Source organism: Carassius auratus, unplaced genomic scaffold (genome assembly GCF_003368295.1).
Source record: "Carassius auratus strain Wakin unplaced genomic scaffold, ASM336829v1 scaf_tig00215384, whole genome shotgun sequence".
Lineage (NCBI taxonomy): Eukaryota > Metazoa > Chordata > Actinopteri > Cypriniformes > Cyprinidae > Carassius > Carassius auratus.
In genome coordinates, this window is record NW_020528057.1 from 16 (window position 1) to 17,707 (window position 17,692).

The 17,692-nt window shown below is 46.0% G+C and overlaps 2 protein-coding genes and 13 non-coding genes across 15 annotated transcripts; 9 read left to right on the top strand and 6 right to left on the bottom strand.

Annotated features, from left to right (window-relative positions):
- Positions 1 to 354: 354 nt before the first annotated feature.
- On the top strand, positions 355 to 2,490 carry LOC113094360 (uncharacterized; the record flags this gene model as incomplete). The annotated part of the gene is made up of 3 exons (XM_026260064.1): positions 355 to 492; positions 1,465 to 1,548; positions 2,068 to 2,490. Coding segments are annotated over 3 exons (645 nt in total), but the record flags the coding sequence as incomplete, so codon positions are not given.
- Positions 2,491 to 2,780: 290 nt separating this feature from the next.
- Positions 2,781 to 6,798, top strand: LOC113094361 (uncharacterized). Its single transcript, XM_026260065.1, has 5 exons — positions 2,781 to 3,005; positions 3,127 to 3,928; positions 4,024 to 4,233; positions 4,867 to 5,279; positions 5,545 to 6,798. The coding sequence occupies exons 1-5, from the start codon at positions 2,844 to 2,846 to the stop codon at positions 6,796 to 6,798; spliced, it is 2,841 nt and encodes a 946-aa protein (XP_026115850.1). The 5' UTR covers positions 2,781 to 2,843.
- Positions 6,799 to 7,956: 1,158 nt separating this feature from the next.
- trnam-cau (transfer RNA methionine (anticodon CAU)) lies at positions 7,957 to 8,030 on the top strand. Its single transcript has one exon. It is a non-coding gene; the product is annotated as a tRNA-Met (tRNA).
- A 1,204-nt stretch (positions 8,031 to 9,234) lies between these two features.
- On the bottom strand, positions 9,235 to 9,317 carry trnal-cag (transfer RNA leucine (anticodon CAG)). The gene has a single exon. It is a non-coding gene; the product is annotated as a tRNA-Leu (tRNA).
- A 96-nt stretch (positions 9,318 to 9,413) lies between these two features.
- trnam-cau (transfer RNA methionine (anticodon CAU)) lies at positions 9,414 to 9,487 on the top strand. The gene has a single exon. It is a non-coding gene; the product is annotated as a tRNA-Met (tRNA).
- A 1,205-nt stretch (positions 9,488 to 10,692) lies between these two features.
- On the bottom strand, positions 10,693 to 10,775 carry trnal-cag (transfer RNA leucine (anticodon CAG)). The gene has a single exon. It is a non-coding gene; the product is annotated as a tRNA-Leu (tRNA).
- Positions 10,776 to 10,871: 96 nt separating this feature from the next.
- On the top strand, positions 10,872 to 10,945 carry trnam-cau (transfer RNA methionine (anticodon CAU)). The gene has a single exon. It is a non-coding gene; the product is annotated as a tRNA-Met (tRNA).
- A 1,205-nt stretch (positions 10,946 to 12,150) lies between these two features.
- trnal-cag (transfer RNA leucine (anticodon CAG)) lies at positions 12,151 to 12,233 on the bottom strand. The gene has a single exon. It is a non-coding gene; the product is annotated as a tRNA-Leu (tRNA).
- Positions 12,234 to 12,329: 96 nt separating this feature from the next.
- Positions 12,330 to 12,403, top strand: trnam-cau (transfer RNA methionine (anticodon CAU)). The gene has a single exon. It is a non-coding gene; the product is annotated as a tRNA-Met (tRNA).
- Positions 12,404 to 13,608: 1,205 nt separating this feature from the next.
- Positions 13,609 to 13,691, bottom strand: trnal-cag (transfer RNA leucine (anticodon CAG)). Its single transcript has one exon. It is a non-coding gene; the product is annotated as a tRNA-Leu (tRNA).
- A 96-nt stretch (positions 13,692 to 13,787) lies between these two features.
- Positions 13,788 to 13,861, top strand: trnam-cau (transfer RNA methionine (anticodon CAU)). The gene has a single exon. It is a non-coding gene; the product is annotated as a tRNA-Met (tRNA).
- Positions 13,862 to 15,066: 1,205 nt separating this feature from the next.
- Positions 15,067 to 15,149, bottom strand: trnal-cag (transfer RNA leucine (anticodon CAG)). The gene has a single exon. It is a non-coding gene; the product is annotated as a tRNA-Leu (tRNA).
- A 96-nt stretch (positions 15,150 to 15,245) lies between these two features.
- On the top strand, positions 15,246 to 15,319 carry trnam-cau (transfer RNA methionine (anticodon CAU)). The gene has a single exon. It is a non-coding gene; the product is annotated as a tRNA-Met (tRNA).
- Positions 15,320 to 16,524: 1,205 nt separating this feature from the next.
- Positions 16,525 to 16,607, bottom strand: trnal-cag (transfer RNA leucine (anticodon CAG)). The gene has a single exon. It is a non-coding gene; the product is annotated as a tRNA-Leu (tRNA).
- A 96-nt stretch (positions 16,608 to 16,703) lies between these two features.
- trnam-cau (transfer RNA methionine (anticodon CAU)) lies at positions 16,704 to 16,777 on the top strand. Its single transcript has one exon. It is a non-coding gene; the product is annotated as a tRNA-Met (tRNA).
- Positions 16,778 to 17,692: the final 915 nt, after the last annotated feature.

A 17,692-nucleotide genomic window follows, 5' to 3' on the forward strand; every position in this document is an offset into this window, starting at 1 on the left:
TCACACCTCTTGTACAATGGGGGCAACTGTTGTTGCTGATTGGTCGGTTTGAATATCTCAGCTTTGGTTTAAGTCACATGGTCAAAATAAATGAAGATTGTAACCTGCCTGCTTTCTCCCTTTCATCTCTGGGCTCTACTCTTTGATTGTCCTCTTTGTCTCTAACTGAGCTCTGCCTTTGTTGAAGGTCACTGAGCTAGACTCATGTCCCTCATGGCATCTCTCTCAATACTTCTCATGTGTTAAAGCTCTTTTTTTTCCTGCAAGTAAATGCTGCATTTACTTAAAATTGTAATATTAACACAAATAGTAATGCTTGCTATTATAACACATTCTGTCTTCTCACATTTTTAGTTTACCAAATCAAGATTTACCGGGTCTCACATTGCTGCAGCAAAGCCAAATCTCAGTTTGGCCAGGAGAACTTCTCAGGCTGAAGACCAGCCCAGCGCAGCAGTGTCTAGTGCCTCTAGACCAAGCACTACAGTCTCTGTAAGTAATGGCATAATCTATATTGTACTCTATGAAGACACGTTTCACGTTCCATTCTATACAAATTATTAAACTATTTAAACTATTTTTTTAATAACAGAAAACCATATATTAATAAACAAAAAAGTTATATTTTATAAATAGATTTCATATAAATTACTATTCAAAAGTTATTGATGTTAAGATAGTGTTACTTTTATTGAAAAAGGAGGCATTAAATTGATAAAAAAAATCTCAGACACAAAAGATTTCTATTCAACATCATGTTACAAACGATTTCTATTTCAAATAAATGCTGTTCTTCAAACTTAATTCTGAAAAATACCACCTGTCATATTTATGGACTTTTGTATTTTCTCTCCTCATGTTCCTCAACCTAGTTTGTGTCTCCTCTTGATTATGTCATTCAGTTAATCTGTGTCTAGTTAATTTACTCATTTGTCCCTCATTGGTCTGTCTACTTAAATTTTAGTCTGTTCAGTTTGTCTTGGTCTATGTGTTACTGCCTTCCTTTGTGTGGGTTAATTAAAGATTATTTACCCTTGATTTTCATCTTTGTGTGCTTTCCCCAACACCATAAGTGTGGCAACCACTGTAATGCAGTTTTATTATCAGCTATTTTCACGTTTTCAACTAATAATGAAGGTTTATGTTCAATAGAATGGTTTCTGAAGGATCATGTAACACTGAAGACTGGAGTAATGATGCTGAAAATTGGTTCTTGCCACCGTATAAATAAATTACATTTCCTATTTTTAAACTTTAAATTGTAGTAATGTTCCACAATTTAACTATCTTTTTAGTTTTTAACTGTATTTTTTATCAAATGCAACCTTGGTGAGCAGAATAGGTTTCTTTTATAAACATTTGGGCCTCAAACTTTGCAACTGTAGTGTATGATTTAATCTAGGACGACTAAGTTATTGTAATGTTCTATTTGCAAAATCTATATTTTACTTCATGATTGTACAGACACCAGATCCTACAGTTCCAACCCCTGTCCCCAGAGCCACTGCAGATGTGTCCAATCCCGCTCAGCCATGCAGGACCGTCTCTGTAAGTAATTTCATATTCTGTTGGTCCAAAAATGTAATTAAATCAGCTTTTACCAGACACTTAATGGAGATGTAAAAAGGATTACATGCCATGAAAATTGAATATTACTTTTATAACCAGTAGTTCCTTAAAACACATTCATGCTGAAAAAAACAACAACAATCAAACTATTGTCATAATGTCAATTGAGTTTACATGATACTGATTTATTGATGATAAACAGTGTATAGATGTTAACATTCATGTGTCAGAATAAATAGATATTGGTTATAAAGTCTCAGAATTCTTTTTTATTTCATATTCAACAGGATTTCAGGATTATTTTGTTCCTTTTTTTGGATGACTTCCGTGTATAATGTAAAGTTATCAGTTTCATTGTCGTAATAATCATTGTAATACCATGTAATACAATGATGATTTCATGTGAAAGTAATCAGGGATACAAATAAAATTCTTAAAGTGATTAAAAAGTAAAATGAACTTACTAAACTTAATGTTTTGCCTTTTTTTCCATCACAGACTGCTCCTTCTGGGGCATTATTGCAAGGTCCATCTGTAGTTCAACTTCCTCGTTTGTGGTCTGAGACCATACCACCAGAGGATCACAAGTGGATTGGCAAAAGGCTTTTCAAAATTGGATCCAAAGGAAAGCCAGCACTTCGTGATGACCTCCAGCTCTGGTATTACCCCCCACAACCAGCACTTATTTACAATCAGGCTCCAGCTCCAGACAGATTCTTTTGTCATACTCTTCTGCTGTGGATGCCATACAAGCTGTGGAGGGTTAAGGTTCTCTGTCCCAATCCAGCCTGCGGACAACATCAGCTGACAGGAGGTGGTCTGCACAAAAGGGCACGGCAGGTTCTAGACATTGACAGAACATACAATATGGTCACAGAAACCCTTATCTGTACAAAGTGTAGAGCCTCGCATGTGTCCTGAAGTCAGACTGTCCTGCAACAGCTAGATCTGGGCCATTACTCTGAGTTTCAGGTCATCCTCACGCGGAAGTAAGTACACTTTCATTCCTCATCCAGTTGTTAGCCCATCATCACGTGTGTGTATGTATGCAAATACTTTACAATTAAATAGCTAAAATATATGAATATGTGGATTTTGCTTTTCCTAAGGTACGCCTGTGATATGCGGGTCATCAGGCTCTTGCGTGAGCGTGGCTTAGGCAATAGTCCCACTAGGGTGATAAAGCAGCTGCGTGAAACCACAGCGAGCAGTGGCTCCATCGTCTGGCCCGGTACACCACCCAATGTGTTGACTTCCTCAATCAACCCGGGGTGATGCCAGTAAATTTCCAGGAGCCCCCAGAGCCTACGGTGGTGCCAAGCTGCAAGTGGTTGCTCACCGTTTACAGCCAAGACATTCTGACCAGGCTGGATGAAATCCATGCCAGAATAACATCCACCTATGGCTCTGTCTTGAAGATGGATTCTACTAAAAAGGTTAGTTGTGGATTTGTTCATTAATGGTGTTTATATACCAGCATGGCACTGTATCTGTATTTTTCATGGTGTGATGTTTGATTTATATTTACAGCATGCTTCATATCATCTCTTATTACAGATCACCAAGAAGCTGGCTGGGACAGCGAGGGGAACGGGACTCTGGCTTACCTCTGTTGGCAACGAGTTTGGTCAGGTGCTCATAAGTGTGCTGACAGCCCAGGAAGGAGCAGGACTTGACATGATGGTAGACGGTCTGGTGAAAAGATACCAGCAGGCTGGTGTAAATCCACCTTCTGTGTTGTACGTGGACTGTGGGTGCTGCAGTGAGGTGAGCGAGAGCAAGCTGAAAACCAGGTTTAGGGGCTGGCCAGATCTCATGATACGCTTGGACATCTGGCATTTTATGCGCAGGATTGCCTTGGGGTGTACAACTGATGCCCATCAGTTGTACCCCATTTTCATGTCACGGCTATCAGCATGCATCTTTGAATGGGATGCAGCTGACGTCTCTATCCTTCGCAAAGCAAAGAGAGAGCTGTTGATGTCCCAGGGTTGGCCTGCGCTGACAGATGAAGATGTAAACAAGCATCTGACCAGGGAGGAGCTGGCTCTACATTGCCGGAGGAGGACCCGTGGAGAGGAGACTACCATCCTTCTCATTGAACAACTGCTTACAGAACTCCTGAGCAGCAAGGGAAATGACTCTCTGGGGGTTCCTCTCTTGGATCGAGAAAGGATGGAGCACATCTGGTGTGTCCAAAAGAAGCACATCAAGTGTATCCAAGACCCTCTTGGTGTTGCCCTCTATACTGAGACCGGGAGCCTAACCAAGGGAGGTGTGCTTCTGAAGACTTACAGATGTGCCAGAGGCTCCACTTCTCTTGAATCCTTTCATTTACACCTTAACCGTTTCATCCCAGGTATGTATTTGTCGAACACACACTGCATGTGCAAAGAAAGAACATTTAAGTGTCTGTGTGTTTAACATTGCCTAAAAACTGTTGTCTGTTTAAAGGGACCAGTGCAAACAGTCTGAACTTTCAGATTTATTTGTTGGAGGGTCTACACAGGTGGAACCAGGATCGGGAGGCAGCTTCCATGTCATCTGAGCCATCAGCTTTACGCAGCTACACAGGAGAACTTGTTCACTGTGTAAACAGCAATTATGAAAAGCTGTTTGGCAGGAAAGTGGTCCCCACGTTTTGTCCCCCTGCACGTTACACCGGTAAAATAATTTATTATTGTTAATTAACTTGCAATTCCCGTGTAGTCTCAGTCAATATTTTATTTAAGCCTATACAGTGTACTTTGTGTCTGTATTTTTAACTATAAACTATCAACTTGATCAACTTTTTTTTTTTCTTGAAACATGCCCTCTGTCATCTGATCGATATTTTCTTTCAAGTAAAAGGCCTTTCAGTATAATTGTACAAACGTCTACCTTAATCTCATAAATCACATGTCATTTTGCTGTGGAATCTTTTTTATTAGAAAGTAGTTAATTTTTAGAAAGAATAACTTGATTATTATTAGTAATATTTGGTGACCATTTACTGTACTGAAGTTACTTTGGTTTACTTGATTAGAAAAGTCAAGTTACATGTAGTAATATTTGAGTAATTACATTTGAGTTACATTTGAGTAATTGTATTTGTATGTTTCTCAGTCATCATTGTATTGTATTTCTTTGTTTTGGCCCCACAGTTATAGGTTTATGGCCTTTTTTTTTCTTTTTCTCCTGTACTATGATCTCCATGATCTCACACTATAACAATATATGAACAACTACAAAGGCCTTATGTATCAAATATGTTGCACAGCAATTATATTTAATTCCTATTCATTGTTTTTATTCCAGGTGAGCTCATTGGAGTGCAGTATCTATTCCAGCAGACTGGTCAGGCACTGCAGGACATGAACCCAGACTCTGAAGAGACGGCAGAGCTCATCGAGGAACTTAATGTGGAGGAGCGAGATGAAGATGAGGGCTTCTGTGATGTCAGCGAGGATCACACAATTGCAGATCCCGAGGATGTTCTGTCACCTCCCTCCTCCACTCTGACACTGGGTTCTTCCACCGTGGTCACCAGCAGTGACACGGCTGTACTGGGTTCCACATCCCCTTCACTGGTCCCTGATCCTACACCTGCTCCTTCATCACCTGGACCCTCGGGGACTGCTGTGCCACCTTTTCCCTCTGAAACATCTGTTTCACCACTCTCCTCAGAGCCAGAGGATGCTGGTCAGGATGATGATGACGATGAAGAGACTGTAAGTGCCACTCCTCTCTATTTCTTTCAAATAAACTATATTAAATTAAAATAAGGATTGATCAACATATACTTCTTGCTACTGCTTTATATCCAGACTTTGCTCAGATTTTAAACTAAAGTCATTAGTAGGCAACAAATCAGTTTTATTTAGTTAGTGCTTTGTACTATACAGATTGTGTTAAACAGCAACACATCAATGGAACTAGTTATGGAACTAGGCATTTAACAAATGTGATTATTATTTGTGCTTGTTTTCTTAATAGGCTGTTGACTACCAAAATGTCCCGGGATACCAACATGTGGACAAGCTGGCCGAATATCTGGTGGAGCTCCGGGGTCACACAGCCCTTAGCCTGACCAATCAGGAAGCCAGCACCATAATTGAACTTTGGCAGAACCTGGCTGACCAGGACAAGCAACGGGTGGTGTATGCAGCTAGACACCAGAAGAGACTGCTGAGTGGACGCTTCAGAGTACCAAAGAGGCCCACTAAAACCCCAGGAGTAGAGAGCACCATCAGAAGTGTGCTGGGAGCAAGCAGCGCACCTGCTCAGTGGCCTGACTGTTGCCGTCTGGTGGAAACCATCTTCATCAGGCTTTGCAACACCCACCCAAGCCCCAAGAGAAAAGGCAAGGGAACGCTGTCGAGATGGTCTCTAATCCTCCAGGATTACAGGAGGATAAGGCAGCTTGTACTGGGCAACAGCTTGGTGATGGGAGGAACCTCAATGCAGCTGGTGGAGGTTAACCAGAATACCCTGATTCAGTGGTATAACAACAGACAGAAAAAGCAGGAACTGTCTGTGCTGATTCAGGGCATTCAGTTGCCTCAGCCCCTCCCTGAAGCTCAGGAACCTCTCCAGGCTGCCAAACACCTACGGACTGAGCCAGAACAATCAGGGGAGCAGCACCAGTACAAGCTACCAGAGAGCACAGCAGGTCAGGCAAAACAGAGGCACACCTCTACTGGGCGACCTCCTCTCAGACCCAAGGCACCAACACAGACTACTATGTTGGTTACGCCATCAGCACCTGGAGCATCAGTGCAGATGGTACCCAATATACTTATATCTGCAGCACCAGGTTTCCCGGGTGTGCCAATGCTTCAGGGTGTGCCAATGTTCCAGGGCATGCCAATGGCTCAAAGACTGCCAATGGTCCAGGGCATGCAAATGGTCCAGGGCATGCCAATGGTCCAGAGGATGCCAATGGTTCAGGGAATGCCAATGGTTCAGGGAATCCCGATGGTCCAGGGAATGCCAGTGGTTCAGGGGATGCCACTGTTACATCCTACAGTTGTGCAGGGCACAAGTTCACAACCAGCTGCCAATCCCCAAACCATGCCTAAGAGACCCTACAAGAGAACTGTAGAGGCGAACACTTGCAAGAAATGCGGACATTTCAAAACCAGTGCAACAGGACATAGCCAGTACAGGGGCAAAGTATACTGCCCACAGTCTGAAACTGTTACAAAAGAACAGTGGTTAGAGGAAATGCGGAGAACTGTTCCCAAATAATGTATAAATTTTTATTTATTGTAGTGTGTATATAGTTGTTTAAATATAGTTCACTATAGTTAATATTTGTGTTGAACATTATTTAATATTTTATTTACTGCTTTTTAAAAACCTATTCAACTTATTTGTGTTTGTATTTAAAACTGTATTTACTGTTTTATTTACCTTTTTAATTTATTGTTTGAAAACTTATTTAATTTTATATTTATTACTGTTCAGTTAAAAAAAAAATTCATTTTATTTCCCTTTTGATTTAAAGTTGTTTTAAAACTTATTTAAAATTTAATTTGTTTAATATTTATTATTGTTCTATTGGCATAATTGTAAAAATAAAATAATAATTGGCAAAAGACTGATTTTTTGTAATTTGCACTTTAATATAACCATTTCATCAGTACACTGAAAAAATAAAACGTGTTTACAAAAAATAATTTGCATTTGTCATTTGTCACAGACATTTTCCAGCATATGAATATTTTCATTTTTAATTAGAAATGACAGATTTGAATGTGTCGAATAAATGTAAGATCCTGAATGTAAGATGTAAAAATCCTTAATCAGAATAAATATCAATACAACTGCAATAATAATATGCTTAATCAGACTAAATTATGAATACAACAACTACTAAATAACTAATAATAACAAAACACATTTCCATTCGTGTACTTACATTTTCATGACAAAAAATATCAAACAAAGCACATATATACATTTAATTAACATTGAAACATTATTTATTTAAAGCAATTAACAATATTACAAAAAGTTGTCTTTAGCTGGATTCGAACCTGGGTCGCGGGGAGCACCTGCAATAGGAAACAGTGTAATATAAATGCGCGAATTTACGCAAGAAGAAACCGGAAGATGTATCACTGTGCGCATGCTAAGGAAGATTGGGCTTTGAACGTCAAATTTCACCCTTTCTTTTCTTCATTTTTTCTTTCTCTTCTTCCCATTCTCCTTTTCTTCCTTCCCTCTTTTCTTCCCTTCTTCCCCGTCTTTGACGGACTATTGTTCCCCAGCTTGAGCGCAGCGCCTTAGACCGCTCGGCCATCCTGACACCCTTGCCTGGCTAGAGATGGCCTGTTCGAGCCGCACCTGAAACCAGGGACCTAGAAGCTACTTTTTCTCTGTTCGGACCCCTTTAGCCCACGGGCCTCGTTGGCGCAGTTAGGCAGCGCGTCAGTCTCATAATCTGAAGGTCGTGAGTTCGAGCCTCACACGGGGCAGGCTGGTTCTTTTTTTCTGATAACTGAGAGAGCTTAGACCAGGGGTGTCAAACTAAATTCCTTTAGGGCCCGAGCCCTGTAGAGTGTTGTTCCAACCCTTCTCAAACACACAAGGCATGTAGTTTTCAAATGAGCCTGAAGGGCATGATTAGTTGGATCAGGTGTGTTCTATCAGGCTTGAATCTAAACTCTGCAGGTCTCCGGCCTTCCAGGGACTGAGTTTGACACCCGTGGCTTAGAAAGAAAGAGTGAGGTTCTCTGTCCCCTTTCGTGTGGGTTTCCCTGTGTCTCCTGGGGGCAAAAGGCCACAGCTCCTCTTCAGGGCAGGTGAAATGATGCTTTGTGGAAAACTGTGAGGTTCCAGGTAAATTCCCTGAATCTCATCCAGCGACATTGCGTGTAGGCCCGTGCAATCCTTTTATTTACAGTGAAGTCAAAATTCTGCATGCATGCTGGCTAATGCTACATGAAGGCAGCAATAGCATCCCTCTCATATGCATGTAACACGTGGCCACGTCCTCCTGAGGTTTTGTGAAGTTTCAAAGGCCATATTGCTGCACTGGCCCGGTCCTGAAGATTTGCCTTGTACAACGTTCGGAAGATTAGACCCTTCCGATCAGAGCAGGCCACACAACTCCTTGTCCAAGCTCTTTGTTTTCTCCAGACTGGACTACTGCTATGCTCCCTTGGCGGGTCTTCCGGCCAAACTATCAAGCCTCTGCAACTGATCCAGGATGCAGCAGCGAGACTGGTCTTCAACGAGCCAAAGAAAGCCCACGTCACACCTCTCTTCATAATTTTGCACTGGCTACCAATAGCTGTTCGCATCAGATTCAAGGTACTGATGTTTGCCTACAAGATAACCACTGGCTCTGCAGCAATATACCTAAAGTCGCTGGTGCAGACCTACGCTTGCTTTCTGCAAGTGAACGATGCCTCGTGGTGCCATCCCAAAGAGGCACAAAATCACTCTCAAGGACCTTTTCCTGGACTGTTCCCAGCTGGTGGATCGGCCTGCCTATCTCAATTCGAGCAGCGGAGGCTTTAACCCTTTTCAAAAAGTGTCTAAAAACTCATCCTTGTCTTCAACGCCTGCCCAATTAATACTGGCATTTGCCTAATGCGTCGTTTTGTCAAAGTTAACGCCCTGCTGGCCCAACGTAGCAGAAGACTGAAGTCTCTGTCTGCAGCCAAAGGATAGGTCTGTCAGAAGTGGGATTCGAACCCACGCCTCCAGGGGAGACTGCGACCTGAACGCAGCGCCTTAGACCGCTCGGCCATCCTGACACCCTTGCCTGGCTAGAGATGGCCTGTTCGAGCCGCACCTGAAACCAGGGACCTAGAAGCTACTTTTTCTCTGTTCGGGCCCCCTTTAGCCCACGGGCCTCGTTGGCGCAGTTAGGCAGCGCGTCAGTCTCATAATCTGAAGGTCGTGAGTTCGAGCCTCACACGGGGCAGGCTGGTTCTTTTTTTCTGATAACTGAGAGAGCTTAGACCAGGGGTGTCAAACTAAATTCCTTTAGGGCCCGAGCCCTGTAGAGTGTTGTTCCAACCCTTCTCAAACACACAAGGCATGTAGTTTTCAAATGAGCCTGAAGGGCATGATTAGTTGGATCAGGTGTGTTCTATCAGGCTTGAATCTAAACTCTGCAGGTCTCCGGCCTTCCAGGGACTGAGTTTGACACCCGTGGCTTAGAAAGAAAGATTGAGGTTCTCTGTCCCCTTTCGTGTGGGTTTCCCTGTGTCTCCTGGGGGCAAAAGGCCACAGCTCCTCTTCAGGGCAGGTGAAATGATGCTTTGTGGAAAACTGTGAGGTTCCAGGTAAATTCCCTGAATCTCATCCAGCGACATTGCGTGTAGGCCCGTGCAATCCTTTTATTTACAGTGAAGTCAAAATTCTGCATGCATGCTGGCTAATGCTACATGAAGGCAGCAATAGCATCCCTCTCATATGCATGTAACACGTGGCCACGTCCTCCTGAGGTTTTGTGAAGTTTCAAAGGCCATATTGCTGCACTGGCCCGGTCCTGAAGATTTGCCTTGTACAACGTTCGGAAGATTAGACCCTTCCGATCAGAGCAGGCCACACAACTCCTTGTCCAAGCTCTTTGTTTTCTCCAGACTGGACTACTGCTATGCTCCCTTGGCGGGTCTTCCGGCACGTACTATCAAGCCTCTGCAACTGATCCAGGATGCAGCAGCGAGACTGGTCTTCAACGAGCCAAAGAAAGCCCACGTCACACCTCTCTTCATAATTTTGCACTGGCTACCAATAGCTGTTCGCATCAGATTCAAGGTACTGATGTTTGCCTACAAGATAACCACTGGCTCTGCAGCAATATACCTAAAGTCGCTGGTGCAGACCTACGCTTGCTTTCTGCAAGTGAACGATGCCTCGTGGTGCCATCCCAAAGAGGCACAAAATCACTCTCAAGGACCTTTTCCTGGACTGTTCCCAGCTGGTGGATCGGCCTGCCTATCTCAATTCGAGCAGCGGAGGCTTTAACCCTTTTCAAAAAGTGTCTAAAAACTCATCCTTGTCTTCAACGCCTGCCCAATTAATACTGGCATTTGCCTAATGCGTCGTTTTGTCAAAGTTAACGCCCTGCTGGCCCAACGTAGCAGAAGACTGAAGTCTCTGTCTGCAGCCAAAGGATAGGTCTGTCAGAAGTGGGATTCGAACCCACGCCTCCAGGGGAGACTGCGACCTGAACGCAGCGCCTTAGACCGCTCGGCCATCCTGACACCCTTGCCTGGCTAGAGATGGCCTGTTCGAGCCGCACCTGAAACCAGGGACCTAGAAGCTACTTTTTCTCTGTTCGGGCCCCCTTTAGCCCACGGGCCTCGTTGGCGCAGTTAGGCAGCGCGTCAGTCTCATAATCTGAAGGTCGTGAGTTCGAGCCTCACACGGGGCAGGCTGGTTCTTTTTTTCTGATAACTGAGAGAGCTTAGACCAGGGGTGTCAAACTAAATTCCTTTAGGGCCCGAGCCCTGTAGAGTGTTGTTCCAACCCTTCTCAAACACACAAGGCATGTAGTTTTCAAATGAGCCTGAAGGGCATGATTAGTTGGATCAGGTGTGTTCTATCAGGCTTGAATCTAAACTCTGCAGGTCTCCGGCCTTCCAGGGACTGAGTTTGACACCCGTGGCTTAGAAAGAAAGATTGAGGTTCTCTGTCCCCTTTCGTGTGGGTTTCCCTGTGTCTCCTGGGGGCAAAAGGCCACAGCTCCTCTTCAGGGCAGGTGAAATGATGCTTTGTGGAAAACTGTGAGGTTCCAGGTAAATTCCCTGAATCTCATCCAGCGACATTGCGTGTAGGCCCGTGCAATCCTTTTATTTACAGTGAAGTCAAAATTCTGCATGCATGCTGGCTAATGCTACATGAAGGCAGCAATAGCATCCCTCTCATATGCATGTAACACGTGGCCACGTCCTCCTGAGGTTTTGTGAAGTTTCAAAGGCCATATTGCTGCACTGGCCCGGTCCTGAAGATTTGCCTTGTACAACGTTCGGAAGATTAGACCCTTCCGATCAGAGCAGGCCACACAACTCCTTGTCCAAGCTCTTTGTTTTCTCCAGACTGGACTACTGCTATGCTCCCTTGGCGGGTCTTCCGGCACGTACTATCAAGCCTCTGCAACTGATCCAGGATGCAGCAGCGAGACTGGTCTTCAACGAGCCAAAGAAAGCCCACGTCACACCTCTCTTCATAATTTTGCACTGGCTACCAATAGCTGTTCGCATCAGATTCAAGGTACTGATGTTTGCCTACAAGATAACCACTGGCTCTGCAGCAATATACCTAAAGTCGCTGGTGCAGACCTACGCTTGCTTTCTGCAAGTGAACGATGCCTCGTGGTGCCATCCCAAAGAGGCACAAAATCACTCTCAAGGACCTTTTCCTGGACTGTTCCCAGCTGGTGGATCGGCCTGCCTATCTCAATTCGAGCAGCGGAGGCTTTAACCCTTTTCAAAAAGTGTCTAAAAACTCATCCTTGTCTTCAACGCCTGCCCAATTAATACTGGCATTTGCCTAATGCGTCGTTTTGTCAAAGTTAACGCCCTGCTGGCCCAACGTAGCAGAAGACTGAAGTCTCTGTCTGCAGCCAAAGGATAGGTCTGTCAGAAGTGGGATTCGAACCCACGCCTCCAGGGGAGACTGCGACCTGAACGCAGCGCCTTAGACCGCTCGGCCATCCTGACACCCTTGCCTGGCTAGAGATGGCCTGTTCGAGCCGCACCTGAAACCAGGGACCTAGAAGCTACTTTTTCTCTGTTCGGGCCCCCTTTAGCCCACGGGCCTCGTTGGCGCAGTTAGGCAGCGCGTCAGTCTCATAATCTGAAGGTCGTGAGTTCGAGCCTCACACGGGGCAGGCTGGTTCTTTTTTTCTGATAACTGAGAGAGCTTAGACCAGGGGTGTCAAACTAAATTCCTTTAGGGCCCGAGCCCTGTAGAGTGTTGTTCCAACCCTTCTCAAACACACAAGGCATGTAGTTTTCAAATGAGCCTGAAGGGCATGATTAGTTGGATCAGGTGTGTTCTATCAGGCTTGAATCTAAACTCTGCAGGTCTCCGGCCTTCCAGGGACTGAGTTTGACACCCGTGGCTTAGAAAGAAAGAGTGAGGTTCTCTGTCCCCTTTCGTGTGGGTTTCCCTGTGTCTCCTGGGGGCAAAAGGCCACAGCTCCTCTTCAGGGCAGGTGAAATGATGCTTTGTGGAAAACTGTGAGGTTCCAGGTAAATTCCCTGAATCTCATCCAGCGACATTGCGTGTAGGCCCGTGCAATCCTTTTATTTACAGTGAAGTCAAAATTCTGCATGCATGCTGGCTAATGCTACATGAAGGCAGCAATAGCATCCCTCTCATATGCATGTAACACGTGGCCACGTCCTCCTGAGGTTTTGTGAAGTTTCAAAGGCCATATTGCTGCACTGGCCCGGTCCTGAAGATTTGCCTTGTACAACGTTCGGAAGATTAGACCCTTCCGATCAGAGCAGGCCACACAACTCCTTGTCCAAGCTCTTTGTTTTCTCCAGACTGGACTACTGCTATGCTCCCTTGGCGGGTCTTCCGGCACGTACTATCAAGCCTCTGCAACTGATCCAGGATGCAGCAGCGAGACTGGTCTTCAACGAGCCAAAGAAAGCCCACGTCACACCTCTCTTCATAATTTTGCACTGGCTACCAATAGCTGTTCGCATCAGATTCAAGGTACTGATGTTTGCCTACAAGATAACCACTGGCTCTGCAGCAATATACCTAAAGTCGCTGGTGCAGACCTACGCTTGCTTTCTGCAAGTGAACGATGCCTCGTGGTGCCATCCCAAAGAGGCACAAAATCACTCTCAAGGACCTTTTCCTGGACTGTTCCCAGCTGGTGGATCGGCCTGCCTATCTCAATTCGAGCAGCGGAGGCTTTAACCCTTTTCAAAAAGTGTCTAAAAACTCATCCTTGTCTTCAACGCCTGCCCAATTAATACTGGCATTTGCCTAATGCGTCGTTTTGTCAAAGTTAACGCCCTGCTGGCCCAACGTAGCAGAAGACTGAAGTCTCTGTCTGCAGCCAAAGGATAGGTCTGTCAGAAGTGGGATTCGAACCCACGCCTCCAGGGGAGACTGCGACCTGAACGCAGCGCCTTAGACCGCTCGGCCATCCTGACACCCTTGCCTGGCTAGAGATGGCCTGTTCGAGCCGCACCTGAAACCAGGGACCTAGAAGCTACTTTTTCTCTGTTCGGGCCCCCTTTAGCCCACGGGCCTCGTTGGCGCAGTTAGGCAGCGCGTCAGTCTCATAATCTGAAGGTCGTGAGTTCGAGCCTCACACGGGGCAGGCTGGTTCTTTTTTTCTGATAACTGAGAGAGCTTAGACCAGGGGTGTCAAACTAAATTCCTTTAGGGCCCGAGCCCTGTAGAGTGTTGTTCCAACCCTTCTCAAACACACAAGGCATGTAGTTTTCAAATGAGCCTGAAGGGCATGATTAGTTGGATCAGGTGTGTTCTATCAGGCTTGAATCTAAACTCTGCAGGTCTCCGGCCTTCCAGGGACTGAGTTTGACACCCGTGGCTTAGAAAGAAAGATTGAGGTTCTCTGTCCCCTTTCGTGTGGGTTTCCCTGTGTCTCCTGGGGGCAAAAGGCCACAGCTCCTCTTCAGGGCAGGTGAAATGATGCTTTGTGGAAAACTGTGAGGTTCCAGGTAAATTCCCTGAATCTCATCCAGCGACATTGCGTGTAGGCCCGTGCAATCCTTTTATTTACAGTGAAGTCAAAATTCTGCATGCATGCTGGCTAATGCTACATGAAGGCAGCAATAGCATCCCTCTCATATGCATGTAACACGTGGCCACGTCCTCCTGAGGTTTTGTGAAGTTTCAAAGGCCATATTGCTGCACTGGCCCGGTCCTGAAGATTTGCCTTGTACAACGTTCGGAAGATTAGACCCTTCCGATCAGAGCAGGCCACACAACTCCTTGTCCAAGCTCTTTGTTTTCTCCAGACTGGACTACTGCTATGCTCCCTTGGCGGGTCTTCCGGCACGTACTATCAAGCCTCTGCAACTGATCCAGGATGCAGCAGCGAGACTGGTCTTCAACGAGCCAAAGAAAGCCCACGTCACACCTCTCTTCATAATTTTGCACTGGCTACCAATAGCTGTTCGCATCAGATTCAAGGTACTGATGTTTGCCTACAAGATAACCACTGGCTCTGCAGCAATATACCTAAAGTCGCTGGTGCAGACCTACGCTTGCTTTCTGCAAGTGAACGATGCCTCGTGGTGCCATCCCAAAGAGGCACAAAATCACTCTCAAGGACCTTTTCCTGGACTGTTCCCAGCTGGTGGATCGGCCTGCCTATCTCAATTCGAGCAGCGGAGGCTTTAACCCTTTTCAAAAAGTGTCTAAAAACTCATCCTTGTCTTCAACGCCTGCCCAATTAATACTGGCATTTGCCTAATGCGTCGTTTTGTCAAAGTTAACGCCCTGCTGGCCCAACGTAGCAGAAGACTGAAGTCTCTGTCTGCAGCCAAAGGATAGGTCTGTCAGAAGTGGGATTCGAACCCACGCCTCCAGGGGAGACTGCGACCTGAACGCAGCGCCTTAGACCGCTCGGCCATCCTGACACCCTTGCCTGGCTAGAGATGGCCTGTTCGAGCCGCACCTGAAACCAGGGACCTAGAAGCTACTTTTTCTCTGTTCGGGCCCCCTTTAGCCCACGGGCCTCGTTGGCGCAGTTAGGCAGCGCGTCAGTCTCATAATCTGAAGGTCGTGAGTTCGAGCCTCACACGGGGCAGGCTGGTTCTTTTTTTCTGATAACTGAGAGAGCTTAGACCAGGGGTGTCAAACTAAATTCCTTTAGGGCCCGAGCCCTGTAGAGTGTTGTTCCAACCCTTCTCAAACACACAAGGCATGTAGTTTTCAAATGAGCCTGAAGGGCATGATTAGTTGGATCAGGTGTGTTCTATCAGGCTTGAATCTAAACTCTGCAGGTCTCCGGCCTTCCAGGGACTGAGTTTGACACCCGTGGCTTAGAAAGAAAGAGTGAGGTTCTCTGTCCCCTTTCGTGTGGGTTTCCCTGTGTCTCCTGGGGGCAAAAGGCCACAGCTCCTCTTCAGGGCAGGTGAAATGATGCTTTGTGGAAAACTGTGAGGTTCCAGGTAAATTCCCTGAATCTCATCCAGCGACATTGCGTGTAGGCCCGTGCAATCCTTTTATTTACAGTGAAGTCAAAATTCTGCATGCATGCTGGCTAATGCTACATGAAGGCAGCAATAGCATCCCTCTCATATGCATGTAACACGTGGCCACGTCCTCCTGAGGTTTTGTGAAGTTTCAAAGGCCATATTGCTGCACTGGCCCGGTCCTGAAGATTTGCCTTGTACAACGTTCGGAAGATTAGACCCTTCCGATCAGAGCAGGCCACACAACTCCTTGTCCAAGCTCTTTGTTTTCTCCAGACTGGACTACTGCTATGCTCCCTTGGCGGGTCTTCCGGCACGTACTATCAAGCCTCTGCAACTGATCCAGGATGCAGCAGCGAGACTGGTCTTCAACGAGCCAAAGAAAGCCCACGTCACACCTCTCTTCATAATTTTGCACTGGCTACCAATAGCTGTTCGCATCAGATTCAAGGTACTGATGTTTGCCTACAAGATAACCACTGGCTCTGCAGCAATATACCTAAAGTCGCTGGTGCAGACCTACGCTTGCTTTCTGCAAGTGAACGATGCCTCGTGGTGCCATCCCAAAGAGGCACAAAATCACTCTCAAGGACCTTTTCCTGGACTGTTCCCAGCTGGTGGATCGGCCTGCCTATCTCAATTCGAGCAGCGGAGGCTTTAACCCTTTTCAAAAAGTGTCTAAAAACTCATCCTTGTCTTCAACGCCTGCCCAATTAATACTGGCATTTGCCTAATGCGTCGTTTTGTCAAAGTTAACGCCCTGCTGGCCCAACGTAGCAGAAGACTGAAGTCTCTGTCTGCAGCCAAAGGATAGGTCTGTCAGAAGTGGGATTCGAACCCACGCCTCCAGGGGAGACTGCGACCTGAACGCAGCGCCTTAGACCGCTCGGCCATCCTGACACCCTTGCCTGGCTAGAGATGGCCTGTTCGAGCCGCACCTGAAACCAGGGACCTAGAAGCTACTTTTTCTCTGTTCGGGCCCCCTTTAGCCCACGGGCCTCGTTGGCGCAGTTAGGCAGCGCGTCAGTCTCATAATCTGAAGGTCGTGAGTTCGAGCCTCACACGGGGCAGGCTGGTTCTTTTTTTCTGATAACTGAGAGAGCTTAGACCAGGGGTGTCAAACTAAATTCCTTTAGGGCCCGAGCCCTGTAGAGTGTTGTTCCAACCCTTCTCAAACACACAAGGCATGTAGTTTTCAAATGAGCCTGAAGGGCATGATTAGTTGGATCAGGTGTGTTCTATCAGGCTTGAATCTAAACTCTGCAGGTCTCCGGCCTTCCAGGGACTGAGTTTGACACCCGTGGCTTAGAAAGAAAGATTGAGGTTCTCTGTCCCCTTTCGTGTGGGTTTCCCTGTGTCTCCTGGGGGCAAAAGGCCACAGCTCCTCTTCAGGGCAGGTGAAATGATGCTTTGTGGAAAACTGTGAGGTTCCAGGTAAATTCCCTGAATCTCATCCAGCGACATTGCGTGTAGGCCCGTGCAATCCTTTTATTTACAGTGAAGTCAAAATTCTGCATGCATGCTGGCTAATGCTACATGAAGGCAGCAATAGCATCCCTCTCATATGCATGTAACACGTGGCCACGTCCTCCTGAGGTTTTGTGAAGTTTCAAAGGCCATATTGCTGCACTGGCCCGGTCCTGAAGATTTGCCTTGTACAACGTTCGGAAGATTAGACCCTTCCGATCAGAGCAGGCCACACAACTCCTTGTCCAAGCTCTTTGTTTTCTCCAGACTGGACTACTGCTATGCTCCCTTGGCGGGTCTTCCGGCACGTACTATCAAGCCTCTGCAACTGATCCAGGATGCAGCAGCGAGACTGGTCTTCAACGAGCCAAAGAAAGCCCACGTCACACCTCTCTTCATAATTTTGCACTGGCTACCAATAGCTGTTCGCATCAGATTCAAGGTACTGATGTTTGCCTACAAGATAACCACTGGCTCTGCAGCAATATACCTAAAGTCGCTGGTGCAGACCTACGCTT

What these genes read in the sequence shown, in the direction of transcription:
- LOC113094361 (XM_026260065.1), top strand. Translation starts at nt 2,844, where the DNA reads ATGCCAGTAAATTTCCAGGAGCCCCCAGAGCCTACGGTGGTGCCAAGC. An exon ending in AGATGGATTCTACTAAAAAG is followed by an intron (nt 3,006 to 3,126) that starts GTTAGTTGTGGA and finishes CTCTTATTACAG; the next exon opens with ATCACCAAGAAGCTGGCTGG. An exon ending in CCTTAACCGTTTCATCCCAG is followed by an intron (nt 3,929 to 4,023) that starts GTATGTATTTGT and finishes GTCTGTTTAAAG; the next exon opens with GGACCAGTGCAAACAGTCTG.